Here is a 25,746-nt window from a genome sequence, read left to right on the forward strand (position 1 = left end):
AAAAAAAAAGTCTGTAGGTCTGACTAAAATTATCTAGCCTGAGAAAATTACACATTGCATTTAAGTCAGTCTCACCTGTCCCTTTGGCACAACTCTTCTTACAAAAGGGATCACAACATCTTTAAGCCACAAACATAGTTCCTTAAAAGGAACAGTGAAATGGATGGAATTAAGCAAGTTCTCCAACATTTTCTCATCAAAGCTGCTTTCAAAATCTGCCTGAAATATTAAAACAGAACAATTACAGATATGTGGAGTAAATGTTTATCTGATACTTTGTAAAGCTGTTTGATATTAATAGGAAAAAGCTATAGATTCTGCAAATAAAAAGATAAAAATCTCAGTAATCTTAGACAGGAATTTTAAAAAAAGCAGAGGTCTGTTTAGAAAAAACTACAGCTTGGTCTTCATAAACAATACCTAACTGAAGGAATTTCTTTGTAAATTATAGTGGCAGGATCACATCCTATTACTTTAGGACTTGCTCTATAGTTCTGTTGTATCAAGAAAAAAAAGAGACATGGACCTGCAAGTCCTGCACTAAAGATTGTAATACTGCACAGGCACCATCATGAATGTGTCATTCAGAGTAAGGAGTCTATCACTATTCTTAAAGCATTTTAAGCTAGCCAGCAAATGTCCACTTAACAGTTCTGAGTACTGTGCTTGCAAGAAAATTAATGGAAGATCAAAAGCACCACAGAATAAGTAAAAGAACTGTCACTCTTCAGACCTAGAAATGTGTGTCCTGACATCAGAAATACCAGTTTATCCTTAAATCAGTAAGTTCAGTCTTCTAGAGAGCTAGGTGAACAGGTAATCATTGAGACAATAGACAAGCTTTTGCCATAGACCTTTGCTTCTTTGAGAACATTTCATAAATGCATTGATCTAATTCTGTTAAAGAAGGATGGAAAATTTAAGAGACTTAATGTCCTCCATAAATACCAAAGAGATGTCTATGTCATCTCACCTGATGCCTAAGCCAGAGGTACTGTGCAGAAGATAAATTTCCTTCTTCTAGCTGGAAAAGGATATTCTTGAAAATGTCTTCATTATTCAAGAATTCTGTCCAAGCAATACCACTGGAAGCAAGAGGAGGAAAAGGAACTCTGTTGTTGACATATGTCAGTATTAAAGGAGTTAGGAGGGAGAACCACAAATCTTTTCTAGCTAGTTCTATATGTGGAAGAGACAACAGTAGTGTCAGATTGTGTGTGCATTAAAACACACCTTCTATACTGTATGTGCAACAGATAATAAATGTTTTTAACATATAGGGTGACTCAACTCTCCACATTCTCCCTTCTCCACAGCAGAGGATGGGAAACTTCAGGAAGAGAAGGGTTTAATGAACTCAAATTTAAAACAAGCAAAAAGACAAAAAAAATCCTAATTTCAAGGGGATATACTTAACCATTGCAATCAAATTTACTTTAATCTTAATGAACAAACAGAAACAAACCTGAATTTCTCTAGTCCAAAAGCTCCATAAAACGTTGTAAGCTTTGCTTGAGCTCTCAATACCTGAATGCAGACAAGAGATGAAAGGCAATATCCAGCTTGCCAAACAGGGATATTACATAGTTAGAATAACCGTCACAAAGAGGAAGAATGAAGGGAAATTAAGACTTTTAAGAATTTCAGTTAATTACATATGTAAGTTTGTTTAATAAAGCACTAATCCAAAGTTTCAATTGTGTAAATACTTTACACTGATTCTCCTTGAAGGTGGATGAGGCCTGTCCAGTGTACAATAGGACTAAATAGAAAGAAAATTAAGTACCTAAAAGCACCTAAGAAACCGTCTTCAGTTTCTAGAGCATCTGAAAATGAATCTCTCTATGACTGAAGAATTGCTTATTTCTGAAACCTGTCATTACTGTGATTCTCTTTCATGCTATAAAATATAATCTTGTTTATTAAGAAGTTCAACAGTAGTAGTTTTTAAACATCTACATCATAATTGTATATCATGATACTGCAGGACCAAGAAGTTTGTCCTCACCTCAGTTATGGATACAGGAGCCCCTTCACATGGTGGAGCAAAAGTTCTATCATCTTTCTTCAAAATCTGAAACAAACACATGGAATGGTTTGGCTGAAAACTCAGTACATGCAGAACATGCCAGACAGTATTATGAATTTAACAAAGACATGATCAAAAATTTACAACCTCTGTAAACCCGAGTCTTTATTTTACAGTGTTAAGACTCTGGATTTCTACAGGTATGCAGGATCAGACTGATAACACCTATCTCTCTGATTCTGTTTGATAAGGCATGAAAGACTAAAACAATGAAAAAAAAAGGTGACAACATTAGTCCTGGAATTACTATTTAAAAGATACTTAAAAAGACTACTCAAAACTGAAACCTGCTTTCTGGTGCAGAAATAAAACTCTTAAGCTCTTTTCTGCCCTTAAGTAACAGCAAGAATGAGTTTGGAACAAGACTTGCTCTTCTTCATGTTTAGCAACATACTATTTATAATGCATTTACTTTTTTAATCACTGTAACTGAAGATGTCCCCCCTCTCAAGTTGTACAGAAACATGTAATAGGAATGGATGAGTATAAGCAATCTGAACAAATAAAACCTCTTACTCTGACTTTAGCGTAGCTCAACATTTCTTGAGTGGTTTCATATAGTGGCCATGGAGCATTTATGCAGTAATCCACAACAAACTGGCTATCCTGTTTGCATAAGGAAAGAGCTGACATTAATTCCAAGCTCCTTTATTATTTGACTTACTTTATTAGAGGAAGAGTAGAAATAAAAACATACCTGTATTTTTTGCAAATTTTCTTTGGCTTCATTCACAAGATCCAGCCAGACTTCATGACCGTAAGTGCCAACAGAAGCCGAAGCTAGTTTCTCTAAAATAGTGTTTGCTTTTACTTTGTATACAAGCTGTTTTTTAAAAAAAAAGAAATACGGTTTTCAGTTTGATGAAACTGAGTTTTAAGCAGAGAGTCTTCAACTGAAAATTCTACACTTCTGTTTGCAATGTTTTTGAGATAAAGCGTATGCATATCCATTGAACAAATTCACTACAGAAACTGATTACCCATTCGTCCTTAACAATTGTTATCTTTTTATCTCACCAGCTAAGCCTGTTTTTTTATTTAAAAAAAAATGAAACAGAACAAAAAGGCAAAAGGGAACATTCAAATTGTATTATTTTAATAAATCAGCTAATGAAGCCAGACTATGTGTTAATAAATGCATGGAAGAAAACACCTTTTTTTTTAGCAACACTGTTTCCTGCTATTTACAGGGACAAATGTCCCTTCTGATCCAGCAGTGCTTATTTTGATCAGATATACTTCTGCACCACTTCTCATTGCAAGATTTATTAGTTATTGTAAATAAAAACGTATTTCACCATGTAGTCATCTGATTTTGAATCAAGTATAGCGAGTTGCTTTGTAAGGTAACATTCCACTATACTTGTAATATTTTTAAAACTTTCTGTTGGACTGTAGGGCAAGAACCTGCCTCATAAATTCATTTATATTAATTAATCTACAAATGTATATATCAAGAACAGACAACTTACCTCAACATCTAGTCCAAACTGAATAGCAAAATTCTCTGCTTCAATGAATTTGTGTTTGTGAAGTAAGCGACTTAGTCTAGTGATTAAATAAAGCACAGAACACTACTTCAATAGAGGTGCCAAACTACATGTAAAAAAAGTAAAATAAAACAGTGTTTCATGGAACCCAGTACCTATTTTCCGGCAAGGCTTCAGTTAAGCTTCTCATCACAACAATAGAAACCGGACCGTCAGAGGGTCTGAGGATTAGAGGGAATTATTTGAGTTTATCAACTGTGAAACAACTCTATGTAGAAGTACTCTTGTCATTTTTTACATAATAATGATCTAGTTAGAAGTAAAGCATTATCTTACATCTGATGTTTTTCATTAATTCCTTCCAAGAAGTATATTGTATCCTGTAACATGCAAGAACAGAAATCACTAGGTGGTAAGAGAAATCAGTCGTAAGAGAGCACAACTGTAATGCATCAAGTGTTTCTTCATCTAGAAACAAATGGCTGCTTTTCTCTCAGACATGTTTGAAACCACTCTGCTATCCCAGTTCAATTACCATCAGCACACCCTCCACATGACTGAATCATCTGTTTGAAATTATACTCTTGCGTTTTGTCCAAGCCATTAGCAAGTCACACTATATCCCTCTTCACATCTTTCAGAATCTGATCCCTGTGGTACATTCCATAAATGCCTTGGTATTTCCCACCTTGACATTGTTATCTGAGATCAGAGAAAAGGCATGTATTAGCCATTATTTTCTCCAATATATAATCTTTTCTGCCAAGTGCTTCATACAAGGTAAGAAATTTAATCAGCTTTGCATTTTATTGCATATCATATCCAGAGTTTACTATTCACTTTCACAATTCCAGTGAACATCCATAGCTTATACTTCTGACTTGACATTCTCTCACATTCCCACTCCACCGGTCTTTACAACATTCCTAATTCATAAAGTTCTCATGATCTTTTTTGACCTTCTTTTATTAAAGTCTTTATAAGTAAGCAGTTTAAGCAGTAGAAGAAGCAGTTCTCTCATCTGAAATTAAATAAATCTCAAATAAATCATTTTTCTGTGCTAAGAGATCTTAGAACTTGATATAGCTTTTAGCTGCAAAAGCAAGAACTGGCAGTACAATTAAACACTACAATAGGCATGAGCCTAAACCTAAACCATTCAGTTTGCTGTATATTGTATCTCTTTCTCCATCATTTAAGAACATAATTTAATCTTTCTTTGTATTGTTCCTGCACATTTTCTAGCACAAATTCATTCTAATGTAACAAAAACTACCCAGTACCCTCTTTAATAAGTATACCTATTAAGACAAGTATATTTATTCAAACAACAACAACAACTAAAATCATCTAAACATACTGTGCCAATCCCACTTTGAACAAGTGAAGAAACCGCAGATACTTCCAAAGAATAGAGCAGTTGCATAGTGGGCAATGCAAAAACCATTAGACTTCTCATCTGTTAAAAAAAGGGGAAAAGAAAGAAGTTAGAATTTTTTTCTCATACACTGGTGACAGAGTGATGTTTGCAGAACTGTGTCTGGATCCTTATGGAGTGAGATAGAAGACACTATTTTTATAAGTTCTTATGAAAAAGTCACCTGTATAATTTGAGAAAGCTTAATGAGGTTCTAGATGTTGTCTCTATATATAGGCCTATTAAACATAATTAGATAGGTTTCCAATCGTATAATGTTCATCCTGGTGTTCTTTTTCAGTTAACTCCACAGACTGTACATGGAGGCAGATGCTGAACAGAGCAGAGATACCGCTCTGAAGAAATCTGTGAGGGTGTATAAGACAATAGTAAATTTTTCTGCCTACAGCACTATCTGCCTACAATTTCAAAAAGTGAACAACGCAACCTCTTAGCAATCCATAACAACCCTAAACTGCTGGGCTGCTTGCCCTGGTCACCACCATAGGACATCACAGTGGTCTCTCACTTGCTATATCCTAACATATAGGTGGCTACATTTTGGTTATTACTTTAAGCTCCTGAGAATTCTGTCTGCTCCAAATATTTAGCTAACTCATTTCTTCCTTGCCCCCTGTGACTGTGAGTGACTGCATAACAATTGAAGAACAGAACACAAAGATTTTACCTGTTTGTCATCTGGTACCGTCATGACTATAAGTTTAACATTGGCAAGCCCTTGCCTGCAGCACAAGGGAGAAAAAAGAAAGCAAAACTCACTGTATAAATTTTATGTAAATAGTGTGAAATATTCTGGCTTCTGAGTTTTAGAAAATGGAGTTTTCCATGGAAACCGGAACATTTTAAAACCCAGCAGTGCAGTCAAAAATATCAACCTTTTAGCATGTAGAGGACATACATTTAACTTCTGACATTTTTAACCTTTTAAAATGGATCCTATTCTTAGTTGTTCAAGCTGGCACCATGCAATGGAAGAAGGCAAGGCTCTTGTCTTCTAATTTTAATTGCTATTAATTCCTTTTGTATTTTAACCAACACATGCACCTACAGATTTAGGGTTCTCCATCTGCAGAATGAAGATCTTACTATTTATCCAAAAGAATTAATGCTATAACATTTTACTTACGATATGACTGGAGAAGACTCTAACTCTGTACTTAGAAGAAACTCTTCAATATGTATTAAAGGCCAATTCCAAATCAGAGTAAGAGAATAAACATCCCACATACTTAAGATATTCTACAATAAAAAAAATACAAATGTGGCTTCCATATTTTCATCATAGAAGACATGTTTTATCTTTTTTGAGCAGAACATTAACACATTCCATAACTTAAATAATGATAAGGAGTAGAACAAAGAACCACAGCAAGATCAAGGTCCTCTGTGTATATGAACAACTTTATTTTGGAGATTAAAATATAGCTGGTTCAAGAACATTGTAAAACAAAGACTAAACCAAATTATTACACATACCTCTGTATCTAAAACAAACAGCAGATTGTCAAGAACTTGGAGTTTTGCTGCGTCTAAAAAATATCCAGAGTCACATAAACTTAATATTTTTCTTGAGAAATGTATTTGAAGCAAAAAGGTATTAAAATGCATAACCAAGCACTGGAAACCTACAGATGACTAATCTCATACAACTTCCTAAGTCTGTGAAAATTTAGCTTAAACAGATCTGTGATTTACCTAAGTAAAACTCAACAATTTCAAAGCACACATTTTGGCTCTACCTTTACAAGAACCAATGAAACAACTAAAAATATTAAGATATTTCCTGCAATTACATGGAAATTCTAAACTTAAAGAAAAAAACCCTCTTCTTTACCTTTGATCAGACTTGAATCAGCAAAACTTCGAAGAGACACCAGGTTATTGGTTGGGTCTACCTCCCATTTGGAGAGCGCATAATCACCTTTACCCTGTTAGTAAAGGCACAATACAACGGGATTCTGTGATTAGAAATGTGGTCATTGACAGGTCTGCTGCTTCAATTGATCTATGAGTTACAAAAGTATTTGGAAAGCTGCAAAAGTAACTTAAATTTTCTTCCCAGTGAACACTGATGTTCAGAAAAACATATTTATTTATTTATTTTATTTAGTCTTTTTCTTTTCTCCTTTTAACATGGGCCTTTTCTACAGTAATTGATACAGTCAGTACCCCCAAACATTTTTGGCTTTTCTAAAAACAAGCTGTTATTTCAAAACATCTGCTTTCCTTTCTCATAGAACATAAAACCTGAAGGAAATGTAGATCAAACCTACTGAGAAAAAAGTTTCAGTCAATGAGGTCAGTAAGCTTGTTATTAGTCAAAAATATTTCATTCTATTATTATTTTCTGTACTTATTGCATGCTTAAGGGCTTTGTTCAACAGTGACCCTGGTTGTTACTTTGGCAAGCCTTTGCTGAATGTGAACCTGAAGACTCTTGTTAACTTTGGCTTTGTCTTGGAGCTCAGGAAGGGATAAACAGAGCTGCCTATATGGGGTAGGAACCACAGCCATCTACTAAGGTCATGCAACCAGGACAAAAATAAAAAAACTACGGATGGATTGCACAACTGAAACCCTTAAATTTATACCGAATGACATGAAAGACGGAAAGTTTTCACGTATCTTCTTTTTCAACCAGCTAGAGATAAATTCTATTGCAGATCAAAAAATACCATCACTGATCACTTAACAATTATTAAAAATGCATTCTTATTACTTACCCCAATTATCAAATGGATTTTGTTCACTGAGTTAATTACCACAAAGTTTTGGCAGCCAGGGCTGTGATACTCATCGGTAGAAATGAAAGCTGTCTTTATCTGTCCTTGCAACTTGCGTGGTGGAGGATGAAGGGAAAGCAAACAAAGCGAGAAAAAAAATAAAGTTGTTTATACAATCAGTGGATAAAACTTTGAACTGCTCACTTCTCTATGTGCAGAATAAGCAATAATCACAATTATGAGTTGTAATAATAAACTGGCAAGTAGTCAATGAAATGTACATCAAAGCTCTGCGACAAACTTAACATGTTACCAGTTAGCAGGTATTCCTTACTTTCTTTGCCATTGCCATATCCGTCTTGTCAATTGCTACATTAAAAAAAAAATCAGTGTTAAATACTTTTAAAAAAAATTTAATAAAGCTACTAAACATCATCTAGGATAGTTTAACCCTCACCTTCCTGCGTTTTTGCAAGTGGGAGACACATAATGCAGAAAAATCCATTGTTTGTGAGAATGAACATATGATAGACACCTAAAAAAAATCCAACAGAAATATTTCGATCTTAAGCACTCAATAACCATAGAGACCACTTGCTTATAAATAAGACAGCAAAACAACTGACAAACAATAATCTGAACAATAGATTAGGCTATTTTTGAACATCAACTTTGTCATCTTAAACAAAGAGTAGAATAATTTTGTATATCTTAGAGTTTTGTTTGAAATTATGATTTTTGAATGCACCCAGACTACAAATTCCGTTTTCATGACACAACTGAATTTACAATACATTATCTTGTAAAAGAAAAGGACTGGGACCTTATTGGAGAACAGAAACTGCTAAAATCTGATACAAAGAGAGAGAAGGAATCCATCCTTTTCCAGCTGTTTAGCACAGTCACAAAAGAAAGAGGTATTGAGTTTGGAATGTTTGTTGTTTTCTGTGACATTTGTAAGGTAAAGTCATTGAAAACAGCTAAATATTCTTATAGGAAAGCATTAAGAAAAGTGCATTTAGTGTGCGCAAAGCGAAGTAAAGCCTGATTATTTATTTTGCAGCCTCCTTCCCCGAGAGATATTAAAGGGGAACAAAATCACAAAAACTGAGAGAGGAGAGGGGGAATCAAAGTCTTACCTCCATCTGCATTATCTTTTTCAATAAAGAGATTTAAGTAAGTCTTTTCATTTGAAGATTTTTCTATCAAAATCTAAAACAGAACCAACACAAAGACTATTAGGCTATTATTCTGTATGCTATTTGAAAACAAACAAACAAACAAACATCTCCAAATTGTTTGAAATACTGAGCATCAGTTCAAACTTTAAACTTTTTTCTTTCATAAAGACCTGGATCTTGTTTATACACGCCACTCCCAAATATATTTTGCTTATTCAGTATTTATAGGAATAAAAGTGTCCCTTGTTTGTTCAAACTAGAAGGTATGTTCAAAAAATAAGAACATTTATATTTTAATATTCGGAAGAAAGAAAAAGCAACTCAAGAAATTCTGAGAACAGGAGGTTTTCAGCAAAATTAGAATAGAAAAGTTACTATACCTTGGTTAGCAAGGTTTGTTTCGATGGTATGTGGATAAGATGGAAATTGCCATTTCTCTCACCAACCACAAGAAACCGTTTTTCTTGACACACACCAACTACATCCACATTAGTATCTGAAAAGTTCCATGGTAAAACGTCAAATACTAAGATTTGGGTTTTATTAATAGACACTTATATTTGAAACACAGGAACTGGATTATACAGTGCCCCAGATTTCTTCAAATTTATTTTGATTAAAAAAAGTACAGGAAAGGGTACACAGGTAGTGGTTTAGACATCCATTATTCTGATTTCAATGAAAAGTTAGCAAGCATTCTAATTAAATTGTACAGAAATACTTAGTCAATGGCATACAGAACCAGTAATCACTTTTTATTACTTAGATATTTATTATAATACTTCCTTTCACAGGCAGCTTAGATATGCTAGACACTTGCTATATTTTCCATTACAAATGATATATATGTATTTGAAAAGTCAGTTTTAACTTCCAGGGGAAATCCAAAGGAATGAGCTTACCAAACTGAACGTGCATCTGAAGACACTGCCCGGTGCTGTCAAGCAGTGCCACCGATTTATCAACAACAACAACGCTGCCATCCCGCGAGCTGCAGGCATACAACTGCGGGTTAACGGTGACCTAAGAAGAGAAAGGTGGTTCTATATAATGACCGAAACACTTCAGAGAATCTGACGAAGACATTCTCGTGTTTTAATTACTAAGAAAAAAACCCAACACCTTTTCTGAAGATGTGATTTGAAGAAGCGTATCCACTTGGTACAAAGCTGTTCCACATTCGCGCGCTAGTCCCACAGGGAGCTGCTGATTCCCTGTGTCATCACTTGTAAGAAGTTCAATGTCATTCCACATGTTCACCTGTGTTAAACATTTAAGGAACATTCTCAAAAATTATCAAAGGCGCAGAACACCTCCCCTGTGAAGAGAGGCTGAGAGAGTTAGGGCTATTCAGCTTCTGACTCTGAGACCTTATCGCAGCCTCAGTACTTAAAGAAGGCTTATAAGAGACACATGGAGAAACTTTTTAGCAGGGTCTGTAGCAATAGGGCAAGGGGTAACGGTTTTAACTAGATATTAGGATTAAACGAGATATTAGGATTAAACGAGATATTAGGAAGAGATTTTTTACACTGAGGGTGGTGAAATACTGGAACTGGAGTGGTGGGAGATGCCCCATCCCTGGAAGCATTCAAGGTCGGGTTGGAAAGGGCTCTGAGCACCCCGATCCAGTGAATCATCCAAGGGGGGCTGGACTGGATGACCTCCACGGTCCCTTCTAACCCAAACCACTTTACGATTCTACGCAGCGAGGCAGACAACTTGAAAGAACTTTTGTCCACATGCAAGCTATTGATTTTATTATTTTCTTGTGGCTTTGCGCCTAGGAGGAAGGGCGGTACAAGCCCCCTGAAGGCAAACTGCGTGTTTAGAGCAGCCACAGCTCAGCCAGGGGAGGAAGGTGGCTCCCAGCTAACATCCCCAACGAGCCCGACCGAACGCAGCGCGGCGAGGAGAGGTTCCGCGCCCAAGGCTGAAGGAAATTCAGTACCAGAGAGCCCTCCCCGACACACAGCGGCCACGGCTATCCGTAGGGCCCGGAGCCGCCCCCTGTCCCCTCACCGGAGGCCGGTGACGAACGGCGACCGCGCTCCCTCAGACGCCCCGGCCTTTCAAATTGGCGGGAGCCGCGGCTGCCGCTACGGGTAGCGGCGAGGGCCACGCTTGCTCAGAACGCGAACGGCGCTGTTGCTACGATACCGCTGACAACGTGTGTTCCCTCACCCAGAATGCACCGCGGTTTCCCCCCCCGCCAACCCCGCCATAGGGACATCCGGGCGCCTGAGGGGAGCGGGAGGGCAGCGGGGGGCTGAGCATCACTACTGCTGCTCCCAGAATGCACCGCGGCTCCCCTCGGCCCCGCCCCCTGGGTACATCCGGGCGCCTGAGGGGAGCGGGAGGGTGGGGTTTGGGCGGCGGTTGTTGAGGGAGGTTGAGGCTCTTGTGAGGAGCTGTCGAGGGGGAGAGGCGTCTCGGGTGCTCGGCTATGGCGGTAAGCGGCGTTGGGTGGCGGTTTTCTGTGAGCTGAGAAGCGGGCTCGGCCGTAGGGGTGGGGAGGGAAGAGTGTGCGGGACGGGGAGGGCTGGGTCAGCCAGCCGTGTGCGCGGAGACAAAATGGCGTCCGCCGCTCCCTCGGTCGCCGGCGCCATGATGGGCCTCGGGCAGCGGCGGGCGCGCTTCACCCCCTGCCGCTCGCCCTCTTTCCAGAAGTTTCTGTTTCAATTCTCTGAGCTCCGAGAGAAAGGAAGAGGCTTTGTGACCCAGGCCCCGTCGCTTCCTTGGTGCCAGAAATGCCGGCAAATAAACTCTTTTTAAGACTCGTTTTAGAGTTTTGGAAAACAAGCAGCCTTTATCAGGGTTGGGCCACACGAGGAAATGTTCTCCATCAATCGTGTGCGACGAGACAGGAGCTGCGGACAGAGTATACTTCACACTCATGTTTATATGTATGAATTCCCAGAGTTCTTATGCGTATTCTGTTACTTTTCAAGGGCTAATTTAAATGTTATTATGAACTTCACAACAGTCAGTTCTCTTGCTGGTTTGCAGCTTTGGAGCCAGCTCTGCCTACTTTGAATTTGAGATAGGGAAAGAGCGCAGACTGGGATGATTATAGAAAAAACTGCACCTGCTCAGTACAGATGATGCTTTAAGGAGGAATTTCTTCAAGATGAGAGTGGGGAGGCACTGGCCCAGGTTGCCCAGGGTACATGGGGCCTTGGGCACTTGGGCAGCCTGATCTAGTGGGAGGTCCCCCTGCTATGGCCAGCTGGGGTGGAACTAGGTGATCTTTAAGGTCCCTTCCAACCCGAACTATTCTATGATTCTATACTGAACACAAGATGTCATTATCTCCATAGTATGAGCAGTGTCTGGAAGAGCGCTCTCTGAAAGAAACCATACTAGCAGAGGGACATTCTGCCTAACTTTCAAGAAAAACGCAATTACTTTGATGAAGTTTTACTCTACATTAGCTTAAATTAAAAAATATTCCAGTTTTTGTAATAGTAACTACTTCTTGTATGATCCTGGGCTGGTAGAGAGCAGTGTGGCTGAAGGATGGGTGGGACAGGTAATGGGGTGCAGGTTACCTGCACATTTTCTCATTACTTTTTTTTTAATGGTGCTTTTTCAATTTACACAGCCTCACCTGTTAAGAATGAGGTAGTTTTTTTCTGTAAAAGAACTTGAAGAGTTATGGACTTGTAGTTTTGCACCTGGATTGTAGATGCTGTGTTTGAGGTTCCTCTGAAGTAGTAGGTGAAGGGCTCATTCAGTGAAACTTTAAGCCTGCAGCCAATCCACTTGTGAGCACTCACTGAAGTTTGCCAGCTTTTTTTTTTTGGCTCTGTGTTTTACTTGAGCGTAGAGATATCCCTAAGGTGTAGTGCACAAGGGCATTAATGAGTAGCAGTGTGTATGAGTATAGAGACTGGTAGCCTTGAAAAATGTGGCAGTAGGCTCAATTTCAGTTAGTACTGTGTTTAAACACTTTAAGCTGGTATTATGGTTATCTTTCTCAAGTAGCTTCAAAGTGTACAATTACAGAAGTCTTTAAATTTCTTTGGATCTTCTGGCTGTATATTTTAGAAACCATAGATGGAGAAAGGGGAGGGAAGTGTAGATAAGTAGATGATACGTGAGGAATGCCAAGGATTGCTATAGCTAGAATCACACATAGGGTTGTTCTTGCTCTTTATTTAATGTTCTAAAGCTTTCAGGATGGTGGGTGGTATATCAGTAGTGTTCAGAAGTGTCACTGGGACTATAGATAAAGCTCTGCTGTAGATACCATGATAAGCCATCAGTACTCTTGTCCATGCAAGATCTTGATCAGAACAAGAGAGACCAATAAATCTGTAGAAGTGTTGTGCACCAGTTGTGCACCAGTTGTGCACCAGTTGTGCACCAGTTGTGCACCAGTTGTGCACCAGTTGTGCACCAGTTGTGCACCAGTTGTGCACCAGTTGTGCACCAGTTGTGCACCAGTTGTGCACCAGTTGTGCACCAGTTGTGCACCAGTTGTGCATGTTTACTTCTTCCATCATCAAATCACAAAGCAGCCTTGACTGCTTTACAAAAGATAAGTTTCTAGGTTTAGTCGTTGTAGGTCAAGGTCTAGAGGGGATGGAAGGAACATCTTGTTTTTTGTCACCTAAGAAAAACGTGATGTAGAAATTGTTGAGACGGGTGGATGTGACCTACATGTGCTCTCGTACAAATACATTTTTGCACAGAACTACCGTTTGAGTTTTTTCCTTATTCAAGTTAACAATCTAACACTAACACAATATACCTCATTTCATTTCAAAGTTCATGCTGTATTTCAAAAATACTGTGGGGATTTTGTGCTATGCCTCAGTAATGCTCTAACTTGTGAGGTGACTTAGATCTGTTGGAACAATGTTGACTTTAAGTAATCTTAGATAACGTAGATGTTAAAGGATAATTCACCTACAAACATCTCCATTTAGAGAAAACTATACATCAGAGTTTAGTATTGCCGACTAAAGTGATGTGAGAGCAAAATGTTACTGTATATTAGATCTTTTTATTAAAATCTTGAAAAATCCATCTCTGTGCAGTTAGGCCATAGCTTGGTAGCCTTGCAGGGAACTAGTATTGGAGTGGCTACTTGCAAGATTGTTTTTACAGAAAATAATTCTAAGTATGTTCTTGGCAAAGTACTAAGTAAATAGTTTTTCTTGGTTTCTGATCCTAAATTTTTGATTTTTAAACATTGTGTCTTCATTTGTAGGGTAGTGATACAGAGCGAGATGGAGTAGTCCCAGAAAAGTCCTCTCCAGAAAGAGAGAAGAAAAAGGAACAATCAGATGCCTCTAGTTCTCCCAGAACATCAAAGCATCATTATTCAAGATCACGCTCACGGTCAAGGGAAAGAAGACGGAAGTCAGGTATGGTCTTAATGTAAGCAAAGTTGCTTAGTAATGTCTGGTGTATGCCTGTAGAACTGAAATCTCCTTAAAGCTGTTCTGGAAAATACAATGACTTTGCTCTAGTAATCAGTTAGAACTGGGGAAAAATGAAGCTCATGATTTTGGCTTTGTAAAATGTGTTATTGAAACTTTCCAATTTTAATAATAGATATCTTAAGGAAAAAGTTCTTGTCAGTGTTCATAGGGTGGCAGCGGGGAGGGCAAATGGAAAACCATGCTACTTTTTCTTTGTTTAATCAGTTATGCTTAGACTTTGCATGGTCATAACAAAAATAAAGTTACCTGGCTGTAGAACGTGGCTGCAGTGTGACATGGGCTAGTTTTTCCACTGTTAGAGCTCAATTAAATATGTGCAAACAAAAATCTGGGAATGACAAGTGGAGATTGCGTTCTGCAGCAGATATTGGAATAGCGTTGTTTGTTTTCTGAATGTCTATTCTTGACTTTGGGGAGCGGAATAACTGAAAAGAACTAGAAAGATTGTAGCCAGCTGTTCTCCTCTTCAACTTGGTAAATAACGAGAAGTGTTTTCTTCTTCAGATACTGAAGGAAGAAAACACAGAAGCCGGAGCAGAAGCAAAGAGGTAATTAACACTTTGTAGCGCTTAGGTAATTGTACAATACATCTTAAAGTATCTTATAGTAATACACATGTGTAAACCTATATAAATGACTTTATGGTAAGTACAAGAAATAGGAAACTTTAAGCTTAAAAATGGATATGGAGATCCTTTCATAGTGAAGCATGATTGCAGCCATCATGTTGACAAGGTAATAGTTTTATAGAAAAATGCTTTCAGAAACTAGTAACTTAATTTTTTTTTTTCTTTTTTGGTGGAAGCAGCCAAAAGAAAGAATTCATGTGGAGAAATAGAATGGTGTTCTTGATGACTTCCACAGAGCTTCCATTAACCAAAAGCCTTGGGTGTCTTTATTCCTGGCTAGTGTTCAGGACTTTCAATGATACATACCCATCTACTTATGGATATTAAAAATCATTCCCCACCTGACTGTGCTCTGTTTATTGCATCCTTCAATTGTGAAGAATGTCATAGCTTGACAAACAAGCTGAGTCAGCTGGAAACATGACAGTGGCAGCAAAAATTTCAGAGGGCTGTCTCTTTTATTTAAAATAAACAAATACGTGTGTATGTGTGTATCTATATATATAGGGGAGTGAGAAGAGACAGCATCAGTAATACCTTAAAAATAACTGCCTTGCACACCAGAGAAGATGTGAAACAAGCAAACCAGGAGCATTGAAATAGTCGCAAAGAAGCTTAAGCCATGTGGGGCAATAGCAGGCTGGGTCAGATGGGGGACTTTCTAACTTATAACTCCTGTCAGGAAGTTCTCCTTCCCCCATTCTAATGGAAGCTCTGTTCAAAAAAAGGAGGAAACTAAAAAGGAAAAGAAAGATAATCTAGGAGAGTTTTTGTGAAATTGAATATATTGTTTAGCTCACATGATAACATTTCTATAATAAATCATACTCAGCGTGCTAATGCGCGAAGAGACTGAACTGAAGACGCTGCAGACTCAGATAGCAAAATTATAAGCCTACTTCATGATAAGGTAACTATTAGTCATTCAAACTCATATTTCCCTTAAAAATATCTTAAATCCGTTATGGGATATAATGGTGGTTTATTTCTAAGGGTGTGCCTGGAGGATGTAATTTAAAAAAAAAAAAAAATCCTTTCTTAGAATTACATCCAGTGTTTTGCCATGCTGTTGGATCTAATCTTACACAATTTATTTAGCAGTTTGAGTTTCACAGAGAGAACAAGTGAGGAATAATGTCCCACAGTAGATTTACTGTTTACATTAATTTGCAAGGTTAAGCTCTTTTGCCTGTAGGCTAAATACCGGATATCAGTAATGCTTTTAAGTGTGTATATCAGAACAACTACTTACGTAAATACATTCTTAAAATTAATGTACAGGTAACATCCCAAACTTCAGATGTTTTTATGTAACAACTGACTGTTCAAGGAGTTAAGAATAAGATACTGTAAATGCAGGTAAAAAGACATTGTATCCTTGAAGAACTATAGTAAAATCTGTTTAGAAATGAATATATTAATAAGGAGATAGTAAGGCTTGAATAAATGGGTATTAGCTAATTACAGCATATTCCCCAGACTTTCTTTCAAGAGAGCTGTAGTTATAGGAAAGGTTTTATGAATAGATAACAGATTTAGATAAGCAAAATAAACCTTTGAAGAATTGAGTTTTAGTCTAAAATGAATCTATTATGCTTAAATTGTGATTTGAAACATAATATTATTTAAACATAGGACTTTAGTGGGCTTTGTTTTTGTGCTCTAAAGGTTTCAGAATAACTTGGATATATTAAGAGAAGGTGTTGATGTCATGACTTAGTCTCTAAGGAAAACACTGGCAAAAATCAGGCCTGACCTTGCTAAGTATTTTTAGCATTGCAGCTATAAAAAGGAATCTTTTTTTAAGAGGTACTGCAGGAAGAAATTGCGGTATAGTGGAGCAGCATATCTTTAATTTAAAACTACTGTGGGAGGTCTCAGTGATGCACCTTAGTTTTAAATACTAAAAATGGAGTGTCAAGCGTATAACTTTGTTTTTTAAAAAACATTGGAAGTTACTGACTGATGGAGAGTTGTGTTCTAAAAATTAATTACCAAATGATGAATAGAAAATCGTTTTAGTTCTAAAAGCAAGAAAGTATATGCTTACAGCTTTGTATAGATTTTAGTCATTACTAGGAGTAGGCAAATACTAAGTATTCACTACAGATATGAGTGTGTCTGTATATGCATATTCATAAGTTGTCAGATACTTAAAGGTAGATAGTTATGTCTTTGGAATGGTGACAGTATCTGAGAGTGACAGTTTTGTTATAATGCTGTGAACTCTTACCTGGTAACACTGTAGAGATACTTAGAGGGATGCTTTAGAAACCCTTTAGACAGTGGGGAGGAGGGAAAAGGGGGAAAATTATAGGGTGCATTTGCAACTTTGGGTAGTTGGTGGCATTAGGTAAGAAAGCCATCACTCATGATTGAGTCACACTCCTAAGGTTACTAATGTTGCATCACAACTTATCATTTTTTATCTTCTGATACCCATACTAACTCTCTTTGTTGCACTATTTTCCTGAAAGAACCAACTTCTTCTTAAAACAGGCAAGAAGACATGAATCCAAAGAGAAGTCCTCCAAGAAGCACAAATCTGAAGACCATAATGACAAAGAACATTCTTCTGACAAGGGAAGAGATAGCTTAAATTCATCTGAAAATGGTGAGGATAGACATAAACGCAAAGAGAGAAAATCATCAAGAGGGAGGAGTCATTCAAGATCCAGATCTCGTGAAAGGTAAGTTCATTTACACAATTATTCTTTAAGTGCATTTGCAAAAGTGGTGTTTGGAATTCTGTAGACTACTGAAATACAACTTAATTATATTTCTGTCCAAATTTACTGCTAAAACATCAATTTTTATTGCATGTTTTGATTTTCGTTGGGTAGTGCTTTTTTGCTTTTCCTGCTACTCGTTTTTTTTTCCCCAGATTGGTTCTGAGTAAAAGTATAAAATATCCCTAAGGCTCTTTATAGGTGACCTGTCGTGTTCGTGGTTAGTATACGTAGTGTAGAAGATACATAAACAGATGATATTAAATGTTCTCTGTTGTCAGTGACAGGAAGGACAAACCTTAGCAATGTCATGGCTTGGACCTCCTAAATGAAGAGCTGCTCAGACAATGCTGTCTAAGCTTCCTTGCTCAGCAGGCCAGCTAGCACCCTCTAATGGCAGAATTGCTTGGGACAGACAGGTTGCTGCCAGCAGAATGTTACAGCCAGCTGTGCTCATAGCAGAGGGATTTGTAGCAAACATGCTAGCAAGGACTAGGCTTCAGCTAATAATACACTGAGGGACTGTGTGTGACTTGAGCTGAAATTTGGGTATCTCTTCCCCTAAGGTATTGGATACCATGGGGAGGAGGAGAGTTTTGTTGCCTTGAATTTAAGATTCCTGCATCAGATTAGTTTGGCCATGTATTTATTTTGAGATGTGCACTTTAATGAAAGACTAAAAATAGTTGAATTGATGATTATGGTTGTTTACCTAAGCTGCCTTAACTCTCTTGTTGGTTGTGGTTCGTGGTAGTGTTTGATTCCTTTCCCGTTTCATCTCCTAGCCTTACAACTTAAACTGTTCCAGGCATGAGTTCTTCTGTGTGTAGTTTGCAGTCTCCCCACCCTGCCTGATGTATTTTGCCCTGTGGTGACGAACCTGTATGTAAGTCCTTAAGTAGAAGCTGAATTTAAACATGACAATATATGTAAGAATTTGGGACATGTGTTTCAGACGTCATCGTAGTAGAAGTCGTGATAGGAAAAAATCCCGGTCTCGCAGCAGAGAGAGGAAACGACGTATAAGATCTCGTTCTAGATCAAGATCTAGACACAGACATAGAAGTAGAAGTAAAAGCAGAACTAGGAGCAGAAGCAGGTAAGGTGTTAACTTCTGTATATGCTTAGTGGTGGTGTTCAGATGAACGTTCTGTGGGCTCACATGTAGAAGAATGATGGGTTTGCCAGTTAATGGCTGTTCAGTGTAACTAAATCTGTTTGAATTTTTCTCTGCTGTATTGATACTGTGGCTTAGGTACTGGGAAGTTTACATGCACTTCCAGAAGCATTTTTCCTAGATGGTTTGAGTGTGTCAGCTTGTCATAGTATGATTTCATGTTAGCAATTAGAAATTATTAACTAGTTATTTTGTGGGCATCTTATAAACCACCATTTTAGAACTTTGGACTGATAAATTATGTAAGTAACTTAATATTTTGAGTGGTAATGATTACCACAGTTGAAGCTCTTTTGTTTCTTATACCACAATTGAATTTACTGTTTATGAAAGATATTTAAATAATATTTAAGTGGCAAAAAACTGAAGACTAAGGCTAAGTGGTGATTATTAGAAGACTAAGATGCAACTAACCCTTTCATGTGTTTAATTTAAGACCAGTGTGGTTGGCAAAGCACTTCTTGAAAAATGTTGTGCTTATTTCTTTGTGTATTTATCATAAAAGGGAAGTTAACTGGAAGTCACTGGCTGTCAGAGCAAATACACTGATAAGAAGCTAATCCTGATCAGCTCCCCAGGCTCGTTTTGAAAATTTGTCTGTGAACTGGCACAGTTAGCGTAGTGCTACAGTGAATTCCGAAGTAGATGGTTGCTTCTGACCTAAACATACTGTTCTGTGTTAGTGATTACCAACTACTTTTTGTCAAGTTCAATATGAGAATGTTTATCATGTTAATTTTTCTCCTTATCTTTGGTGCTTTCATTTCTTACTCCATATCTCTTTGACAGGGCTAAGATCCATGCTTCACTTGGAATATGCCTAGAGCTGAGGTTTTCATCAGTGTGTAGAAGTTAATATTTTCTGATACTGATGAATTATTCAGTATTTTGATGTAGGATTCTGAGTCTAGTTTTATCACCTTTGCATTCTTAATGCCCTGTAAGATTTTCAGAATGAGTAAGGTGAAATATGACTTAATGTCTACTACAGTTCTGGTTTTCCCCTCCTATGTGTTTCAAGTATGAAAAGTAGTTTGAATGCAAGTTGATGTCCCTTAAGAGCTCCCAAGAAAGTGTTGACAGTGTTGCAGTTGATTTAACAGTGTTTTCACTAAGGTATTTTAAATGGCTTTTTTAAAGGGTGTAGAAGTTGGTTATTCAGCAGTGGTATTGAGACTTTAAGATTCTAGCACATTCGTGTAATGCTACAGCATCACTTGTGAAACTGTTAAGAAGACTTTTCTTGCTAAAAAAGTAGATGAATTACATGGTTTGTGTCGCATTTTATTTTGGCGTGCACTTTATAACAAACTTTCAGCTGGCGTGAGTAGTGCTAGGTTTTCAGTTGGGGTACATTACTTGGATTTAATAGTGTTTAAGCCACCTTCAGCATGATGTGTAAGGCTTCGGTTCCCCATTATTTCCAGTTATTATAGAAGATGTGCATTTACTGGTTTTAAAAGTAACTTTAAACTTCTTGTGTTTAATGGCTCTATGAAAACCTCACATGCCTGAGTAGTTTTTTGCTTCTACAGTAGAATTCAAATTACCTGAAACAGAACAGCAAATGTAAAGGGTAGTCATAGCTTAGGAATTTCTTTAACTGGAAACACGTCTTGTTGGATAGTGATAGACACACTGCAACAATCCATTTCTTTTAATTACTGCTTTTGTCTTGCAAATCCTGGAGAAGGAAAATAGGTAGGCCATGAATCATAAAATGGCTTGGATTGGAAGAGACCCTAAAGATCATCTAGTTCCAACACCCCTGCCGTGGGGAGGGACATGTCCCACTAGATAACTTTTTTTTAACAGTAGTTAGAACACTTCCAAGTTCTGGCCTCAAGTGAATCCTTTGGAAAGAGAATTATAGGGCAAACCTTGAGGAAAACTTCTCACAAGCCAGAGAAAAAATTATGTGGAAGCCTACCCTGTTAAAGCTCAGCTATGAAATGAATTCCCTTATTCATGAAATGCAATATTTTTATGTTACAGTTAACAGGCTACAACAGAAGCATTTGTAAATAGCAGAGCTTGCCTCTCTTGACAGTTCTTTGCATAATCTCAGGCTCACCTTTTCAGGTGATCTGTCCTCACTAGCATTTAAACTAATTTTTTTGTTCTGTGAGCAGTAGACCTTCCTGGCAGTTCTGTTGCTCTGATTAAATGCTAGGTGGAAAACATGACGCCATCTGCTTGTTTCAAATGGAAGTGCTTAAATACAAAAGCTCAAATATTTATTTCCTTGATATTTACCAGTGCAATAAAGCATCAGACCAAAGACAAGACCAAACTACAATAGTCAGCACGGGAAAAATGAAGGTATCTTTGAAACATGCATTACATCTTATCTCACGAATGCAGATCTGTCACTTCCCAGTGCCTGAATCTGCATCTTGTCATCTTCTATGAAAAGATAAGTCTCGCCTCCTTTGTATTCTACCAGATTTGTCATGTAAACAAGGATTTCTTTTTTGTAACTTCAGTCTACGTTTCATGATGTTAGTAGATGCTGCCCAAGTCATAAACAGAAGAAACAGTATATCTGAATGCCATTCAAAGTGGCTGTTGTTGACTTAGGTATTATCTCAAGTTAGCTATTATCTCAAATAGTTGATAATAGCATTGAAGTATAAAATTGCATAAACATTTTTGTGCATCACAACTTACCGTTTATGGCAAATCTGGGAAAGATGTGAGTGATACCTCCTGTAATTTAAGCTTTGTTAGACACTTCCAGTATCTGTGACTTCTCTAACACTCATGTTTTAAACAAAGGCTTAAACAGGGATGAACCCTTACCCCTTGTAATGTAGATATTATAGATGCTGGCAAAGAGAAATACCACTATTAGTACTTTGTATGTGTATCTTGAGTGGCTTTATTTATATGGGAATAGGTATATATGTCATAAGAACAACTGTACTTGGAAGGAGGTGGGGAGAAGGTTAATTAAGGAGAATTGAACTGAAGGTCTAATATATGTATTCTAAGTGAGTTCTTTTCAGATTGTCAGGTTCCAGGTAATGCATGCTTCATAGTTCTCTGCACAGGACTGTCCTCAGGAGTAAACTCAAGACAAAATCACATGTGTTTAAACCAGGTCTCGCCTCTAACTTGGTAGCCTTCCTCAAATAGTTGTCCAAAGCACATTTAGTGAAGAATATACAGAGGGGAGAGAGATACTAATTTCCCCAAGTACTACTCCAATTTTGAAATTGAGCCTCCTCAAAATGCTCGTTTCTTAACATAATTATAGTGCTGTGAGGTCTTTTGTGGTTTTAGAATATCCTTGTAATTTGACACATTTTATGTTTTTCCTGCAGTTGACTTCACTAAAAATTACATGATGTTTTTTCTTGTCAGGTTTTAGACTGAAAATCTCTAGAGCAGATCTACTTGTTCTAAACACTAAGTATAAGAGGGTAAAAGAATACCTAGAATTACTTTCTCTTACATAATGCAGTTGGAAATCTTCAGTTTTAGCTCTGTCTTGTTAAAAGGCAATTGTGACTGTTGCACTGTTTTGTATAGTCTCTGTGAAAGCTGTTTGTGAGAGCTCTCCAAATTAATCATTAAGCAGTTATTCAGAGTTGTGATCAAACACTTTATGACATGTTAAGGTATATATGTACCTTCATCGTTTTAGCAACTATGTTAACTTTGGTTACAGAGAGCGAAAGAAGAGAATTGAAAAGCCCCGAAGGTTCAGCAGGAGTCATAGCCGGAGTCCGAGTCCACCACCTTTTCGGGGTCGAAATACAGCAATGGATGCACAGGAAGCATTAGCCAGAAGGTCAGAAATTGTTGTGATTTTAATGATATGTGACATAGGCAAAATCAACAACAGCAGCTTGTCTAAATATTTCTACTCTCTTGTACTTAATTCTAGACTGGAAAGAGCAAAGAAGCTGCAAGAACAGAGAGAGAAAGAAATGGTCGAAAAACAGAAGCAACAGGAAATGGCTGCAGGTAGCCCATATGTGTTGTGTTAATTACTAAACGATAGTGTGAGTGGAAGATAGGATAGGCTTATATGCAAATTGTTACACTCCAGTCCAACAGATGTGCAGATTGTCTTTCTTTATGTAATCGTTAACTTGGTCCATATAGAAGAACCACAACTGAACTAGGAAGTGTTTAAAAAATGAAACAACTGCTCTACCCCCCCCACCAAGAAATGGCCAACAAAAACAAATGAGATTTCTGATCACTTACTGAGTGTGCAAAAAAGATGTTATATGTTAGGCTGGTAAATGACTTCATGATCACCACTGGACCCTTCCTTTATGCATTATTAAGCAAAAGTTTGAAAGTTGTTTTGAGCTGTGGGGTCTTTAGAATCACAAGATATGTGAATTTCACTTCTAGTTTACTAAAATTATTGGAGACTTGTTTCTTAGTATACAAATACCATGTATTTTTTCATGCGTTTGTTATTTGGACTTTTTCAACTTAATGCTGATGAAGGGAGATGTATGGAGGTTTTGGTTTGGGTTTTTTTCTGGTGTGTTTTTTTTCCAAAAAAAAGTCTGAGCATATTATCTGATAGCATGTTGCCTTTCTTCTTCAGCAGCTGCAGCCACTGGAGGCTCCGTCATTAATGTCGCTGCTCTTCTGGCATCTGGAACACAAGTAACTCCTCAAATAGCAATGGCAGCTCAAATGGCAGCACTGCAAGCAAAGGCTCTAGCAGAGACTGGAATAGCTGTACCTAGCTATTATAACCCAGCAGCAGTGAATCCCATGAAGTTTGCTGAGCAGGAGAAAAAGCGAAAGATGCTTTGGCAAGGCAAAAAGGAAGGGGTAATATTATCTTTTCTTACTTTGATGAAACTTGTTTGGAAAAGTCTTGCAGTCAGACAGTGTAAGGATGCCAGTTAACATTATCTCCAGCACAGTTACTTTCATACCTGTTACAGAATTTCCCTATTAGCAGCAGCCTAAGGTAAAACTTAAGGAGTGAAAGGCCGAAGTAACTAGACCTGCCGTGACAACACTTCCAGGCTTTATGGGAGTACAGTGGAGTATCCAAGCAGAGACTGTACCTCTGTACTTCACCATAGGCTTCAACTGACTTCCCTCACAAAGAGTTTCTGTGAGGATGCTGCAGGGATGTCACATCCTACTTGGAAACCTGTTAGTCCAGCTCTGCTGTTGCTACACAGTGGGCTCATTTTCAAGACCGCTCTTTTGCTTGCTACTGTGTTATGACATTAATGGAAAAAGGTGACAAAGGTTTTTTTATGTGTTTTTACCTTGTACAGGACAAATCACAGTCTGCAGAAATATGGGAGAAATTAAATTTTGGAAACAAGGACCAAAATGTCAAATTCAGAAAACTGATGGGCATTAAGGTAAAGCATTCTGAATGTGTAATTAAGTTTGTTAGTTGTAGGATAGTGACTTTATCTATCTGTCTGTCTGTCTATCTATCTATCTATCTATCTATGAAGTGTACCTTAACAAGTAAAACTGTTAAGTTAACCCAATTCTACCTGATGTAGTTAAGAACTTGAAGTATTCCTCATTACTAAATTCATAAGGAGCATCTAAATCTGAATTTAATTAATATTCCAGACTTTCATTATGTTTCTGGCTAACAAGGCAGCTGTAACAACAGTGGTAATGGTCACGAATGTTCATAATCACTATTGCTTTGTATAGATAAGGTAATTGGAGATTTACAAAAGAGTTCTGTTTGAATGAGAGAACTTGGATGAAGGCCTCTCTGTGTTTAATTACCCTAAAATGGTCCAGCGGTTAAATTGAACACTTGCATTCTTACTGGTTTTTGAAAACAGCAAAGTGAAGTTCTTACCTTGTAAGACGTGCGGTATGTGGTAATTCCGCTTCCTACCTGCTCTTGTTTTTCCTCTGTTCTAGAGTGAGGATGAAGCTGGCTGTAGTTCGGTTGATGAAGAAAGTTACAAAACGCTGAAACAACAGGAAGAGGTTTTCAGAAACCTAGATGCACAGTACGAAATGGCAAGATCACAGACTCATACGCAACGAGGAATGGGATTGGGTTTTACATCTTCAATGCGAGGGATGGATGCAGTTTGAAGGAAAAAAAGCTGGTTTTAGTGTTTGGGACTATGGAAGGTTCTTGTTGAAATGTTGGGTCCTTGTTCACCAAAAAGCTAGCATTCTAGCTTGCATGGGTGTTGCATTGACTTTAATTTATTGAAAAATACAATTTTTTTGTAAATATCAGATCTGTGATACTGGTGTTAGTGTTGTAATCAGTAATACACACTTCCATTAAACTTGACAGAGCTCTAGAAGGACAGACAGTATTTTTTAGTTCCAGTTCTACTTTTCAAACAAAGCAGCAGATGGGATGCTCATACATGGATATTTCGTGTCCACTGTCTTGTGTACTTTTGTACTTTAACCTTGTACAGTTATTTCCAATTCTTGAAACATGAAAGAAACATTGTGTAGATGTTATTTAGCGGTCTGGGCCAATAGGCACATAATCCAGTGCAAAAATCCTGGTTAATAATAAAGACATTTTTTTCTCTAATATCTTTGTTAATTAAGTTGTATTTTGGGCTAAGCTCTTAAGGAAACTAGTTAAGAGATGTCAGGGAGGCTTGAAGTCAGAGAGAGAGTTTGTTTTACTCTGTTTATGTTGAAGTAGAGTTTTTATCAAATGATGAGATTTGCAGGTTCTTTGGGATTTCTTTGTTGTTTTTTGCTTTTGATCGATGCAATACTTGCAAATTTTAATAAAGAAATTTTAATAAGGAGAGGGAGATAACCAAAAGGTTGATGAGAAAGGTAAGAAGTTGGAGCCCCTTGCTAGCAGTTGGGTGATCTTAGTAGTTGATG

At 37.6% G+C, this 25,746-nt stretch overlaps 2 protein-coding genes across 4 annotated transcripts in view; one reads left to right on the forward strand and one right to left on the reverse strand.

Annotated features, from left to right (window-relative positions):
• Window positions 1-10,947, reverse strand: part of KNTC1 (kinetochore associated 1) — a 35,643-nt gene extending 24,696 nt beyond the window's left edge. The window contains exons 1-22 of the mRNA XM_069871328.1: window positions 10,944-10,947; window positions 10,044-10,181; window positions 9,824-9,944; window positions 9,302-9,417; window positions 8,880-8,952; window positions 8,198-8,275; window positions 8,075-8,109; window positions 7,741-7,851; window positions 6,852-6,945; window positions 6,494-6,546; window positions 6,144-6,256; window positions 5,685-5,739; window positions 4,940-5,038; window positions 3,916-3,959; window positions 3,735-3,800; window positions 3,562-3,637; window positions 2,787-2,912; window positions 2,606-2,695; window positions 2,009-2,074; window positions 1,466-1,527; window positions 974-1,085; window positions 76-219 (exon numbers count right to left, since the gene is read on the reverse strand). Coding sequence (XP_069727429.1) covers window positions 76-219; window positions 974-1,085; window positions 1,466-1,527; window positions 2,009-2,074; window positions 2,606-2,695; window positions 2,787-2,912; window positions 3,562-3,637; window positions 3,735-3,800; window positions 3,916-3,959; window positions 4,940-5,038; window positions 5,685-5,739; window positions 6,144-6,256; window positions 6,494-6,546; window positions 6,852-6,945; window positions 7,741-7,851; window positions 8,075-8,109; window positions 8,198-8,275; window positions 8,880-8,952; window positions 9,302-9,417; window positions 9,824-9,944; window positions 10,044-10,175 — 1,866 coding nt within the window. The 5' untranslated portion in view covers window positions 10,176-10,181; window positions 10,944-10,947. The remainder of the gene's footprint in view (window positions 1-75; window positions 220-973; window positions 1,086-1,465; window positions 1,528-2,008; window positions 2,075-2,605; window positions 2,696-2,786; window positions 2,913-3,561; window positions 3,638-3,734; window positions 3,801-3,915; window positions 3,960-4,939; window positions 5,039-5,684; window positions 5,740-6,143; window positions 6,257-6,493; window positions 6,547-6,851; window positions 6,946-7,740; window positions 7,852-8,074; window positions 8,110-8,197; window positions 8,276-8,879; window positions 8,953-9,301; window positions 9,418-9,823; window positions 9,945-10,043; window positions 10,182-10,943) is intronic.
• A 284-nt stretch (window positions 10,948-11,231) lies between these two features.
• Window positions 11,232-25,438, forward strand: RSRC2 (arginine and serine rich coiled-coil 2). Of its 3 annotated transcripts, none has more exons than XM_069870850.1 (10): window positions 11,232-11,373; window positions 14,140-14,296; window positions 14,879-14,922; window positions 17,481-17,693; window positions 18,688-18,831; window positions 22,583-22,705; window positions 22,802-22,881; window positions 23,483-23,715; window positions 24,177-24,266; window positions 24,796-25,438. In XM_069870850.1, the coding sequence occupies exons 2-10, from the start codon at window positions 14,216-14,218 to the stop codon at window positions 24,973-24,975; spliced, it is 1,188 nt and encodes a 395-aa protein (XP_069726951.1). In that variant the 5' UTR covers window positions 11,232-11,373; window positions 14,140-14,215; the 3' UTR covers window positions 24,976-25,438. The 3 variants fall into 3 exon arrangements, with proteins under 3 accessions (XP_069726951.1, XP_069726950.1, XP_069726952.1); XM_069870849.1 differs by having other exon boundaries at window positions 17,503-17,693; XM_069870851.1 differs by lacking the exon at window positions 11,232-11,373 and adding an exon at window positions 15,836-15,913 and having other exon boundaries at window positions 14,199-14,296.
• Window positions 25,439-25,746: the final 308 nt, after the last annotated feature.

This window comes from Phaenicophaeus curvirostris, chromosome 17 (genome assembly GCF_032191515.1).
Source record: "Phaenicophaeus curvirostris isolate KB17595 chromosome 17, BPBGC_Pcur_1.0, whole genome shotgun sequence".
Lineage (NCBI taxonomy): Eukaryota > Metazoa > Chordata > Aves > Cuculiformes > Cuculidae > Phaenicophaeus > Phaenicophaeus curvirostris.

Bases quoted from the DNA above. Each gene is read 5' to 3' on its own strand.
- RSRC2 (XM_069870849.1), top strand. The intron at 22,882-23,482 runs GTAGCCCATATG...TTTCTTCTTCAG, and splicing joins GCAACAGGAAATGGCTGCAG to CAGCTGCAGCCACTGGAGGC. The intron at 24,267-24,795 runs GTAAAGCATTCT...CCTCTGTTCTAG, and splicing joins GAAAACTGATGGGCATTAAG to AGTGAGGATGAAGCTGGCTG.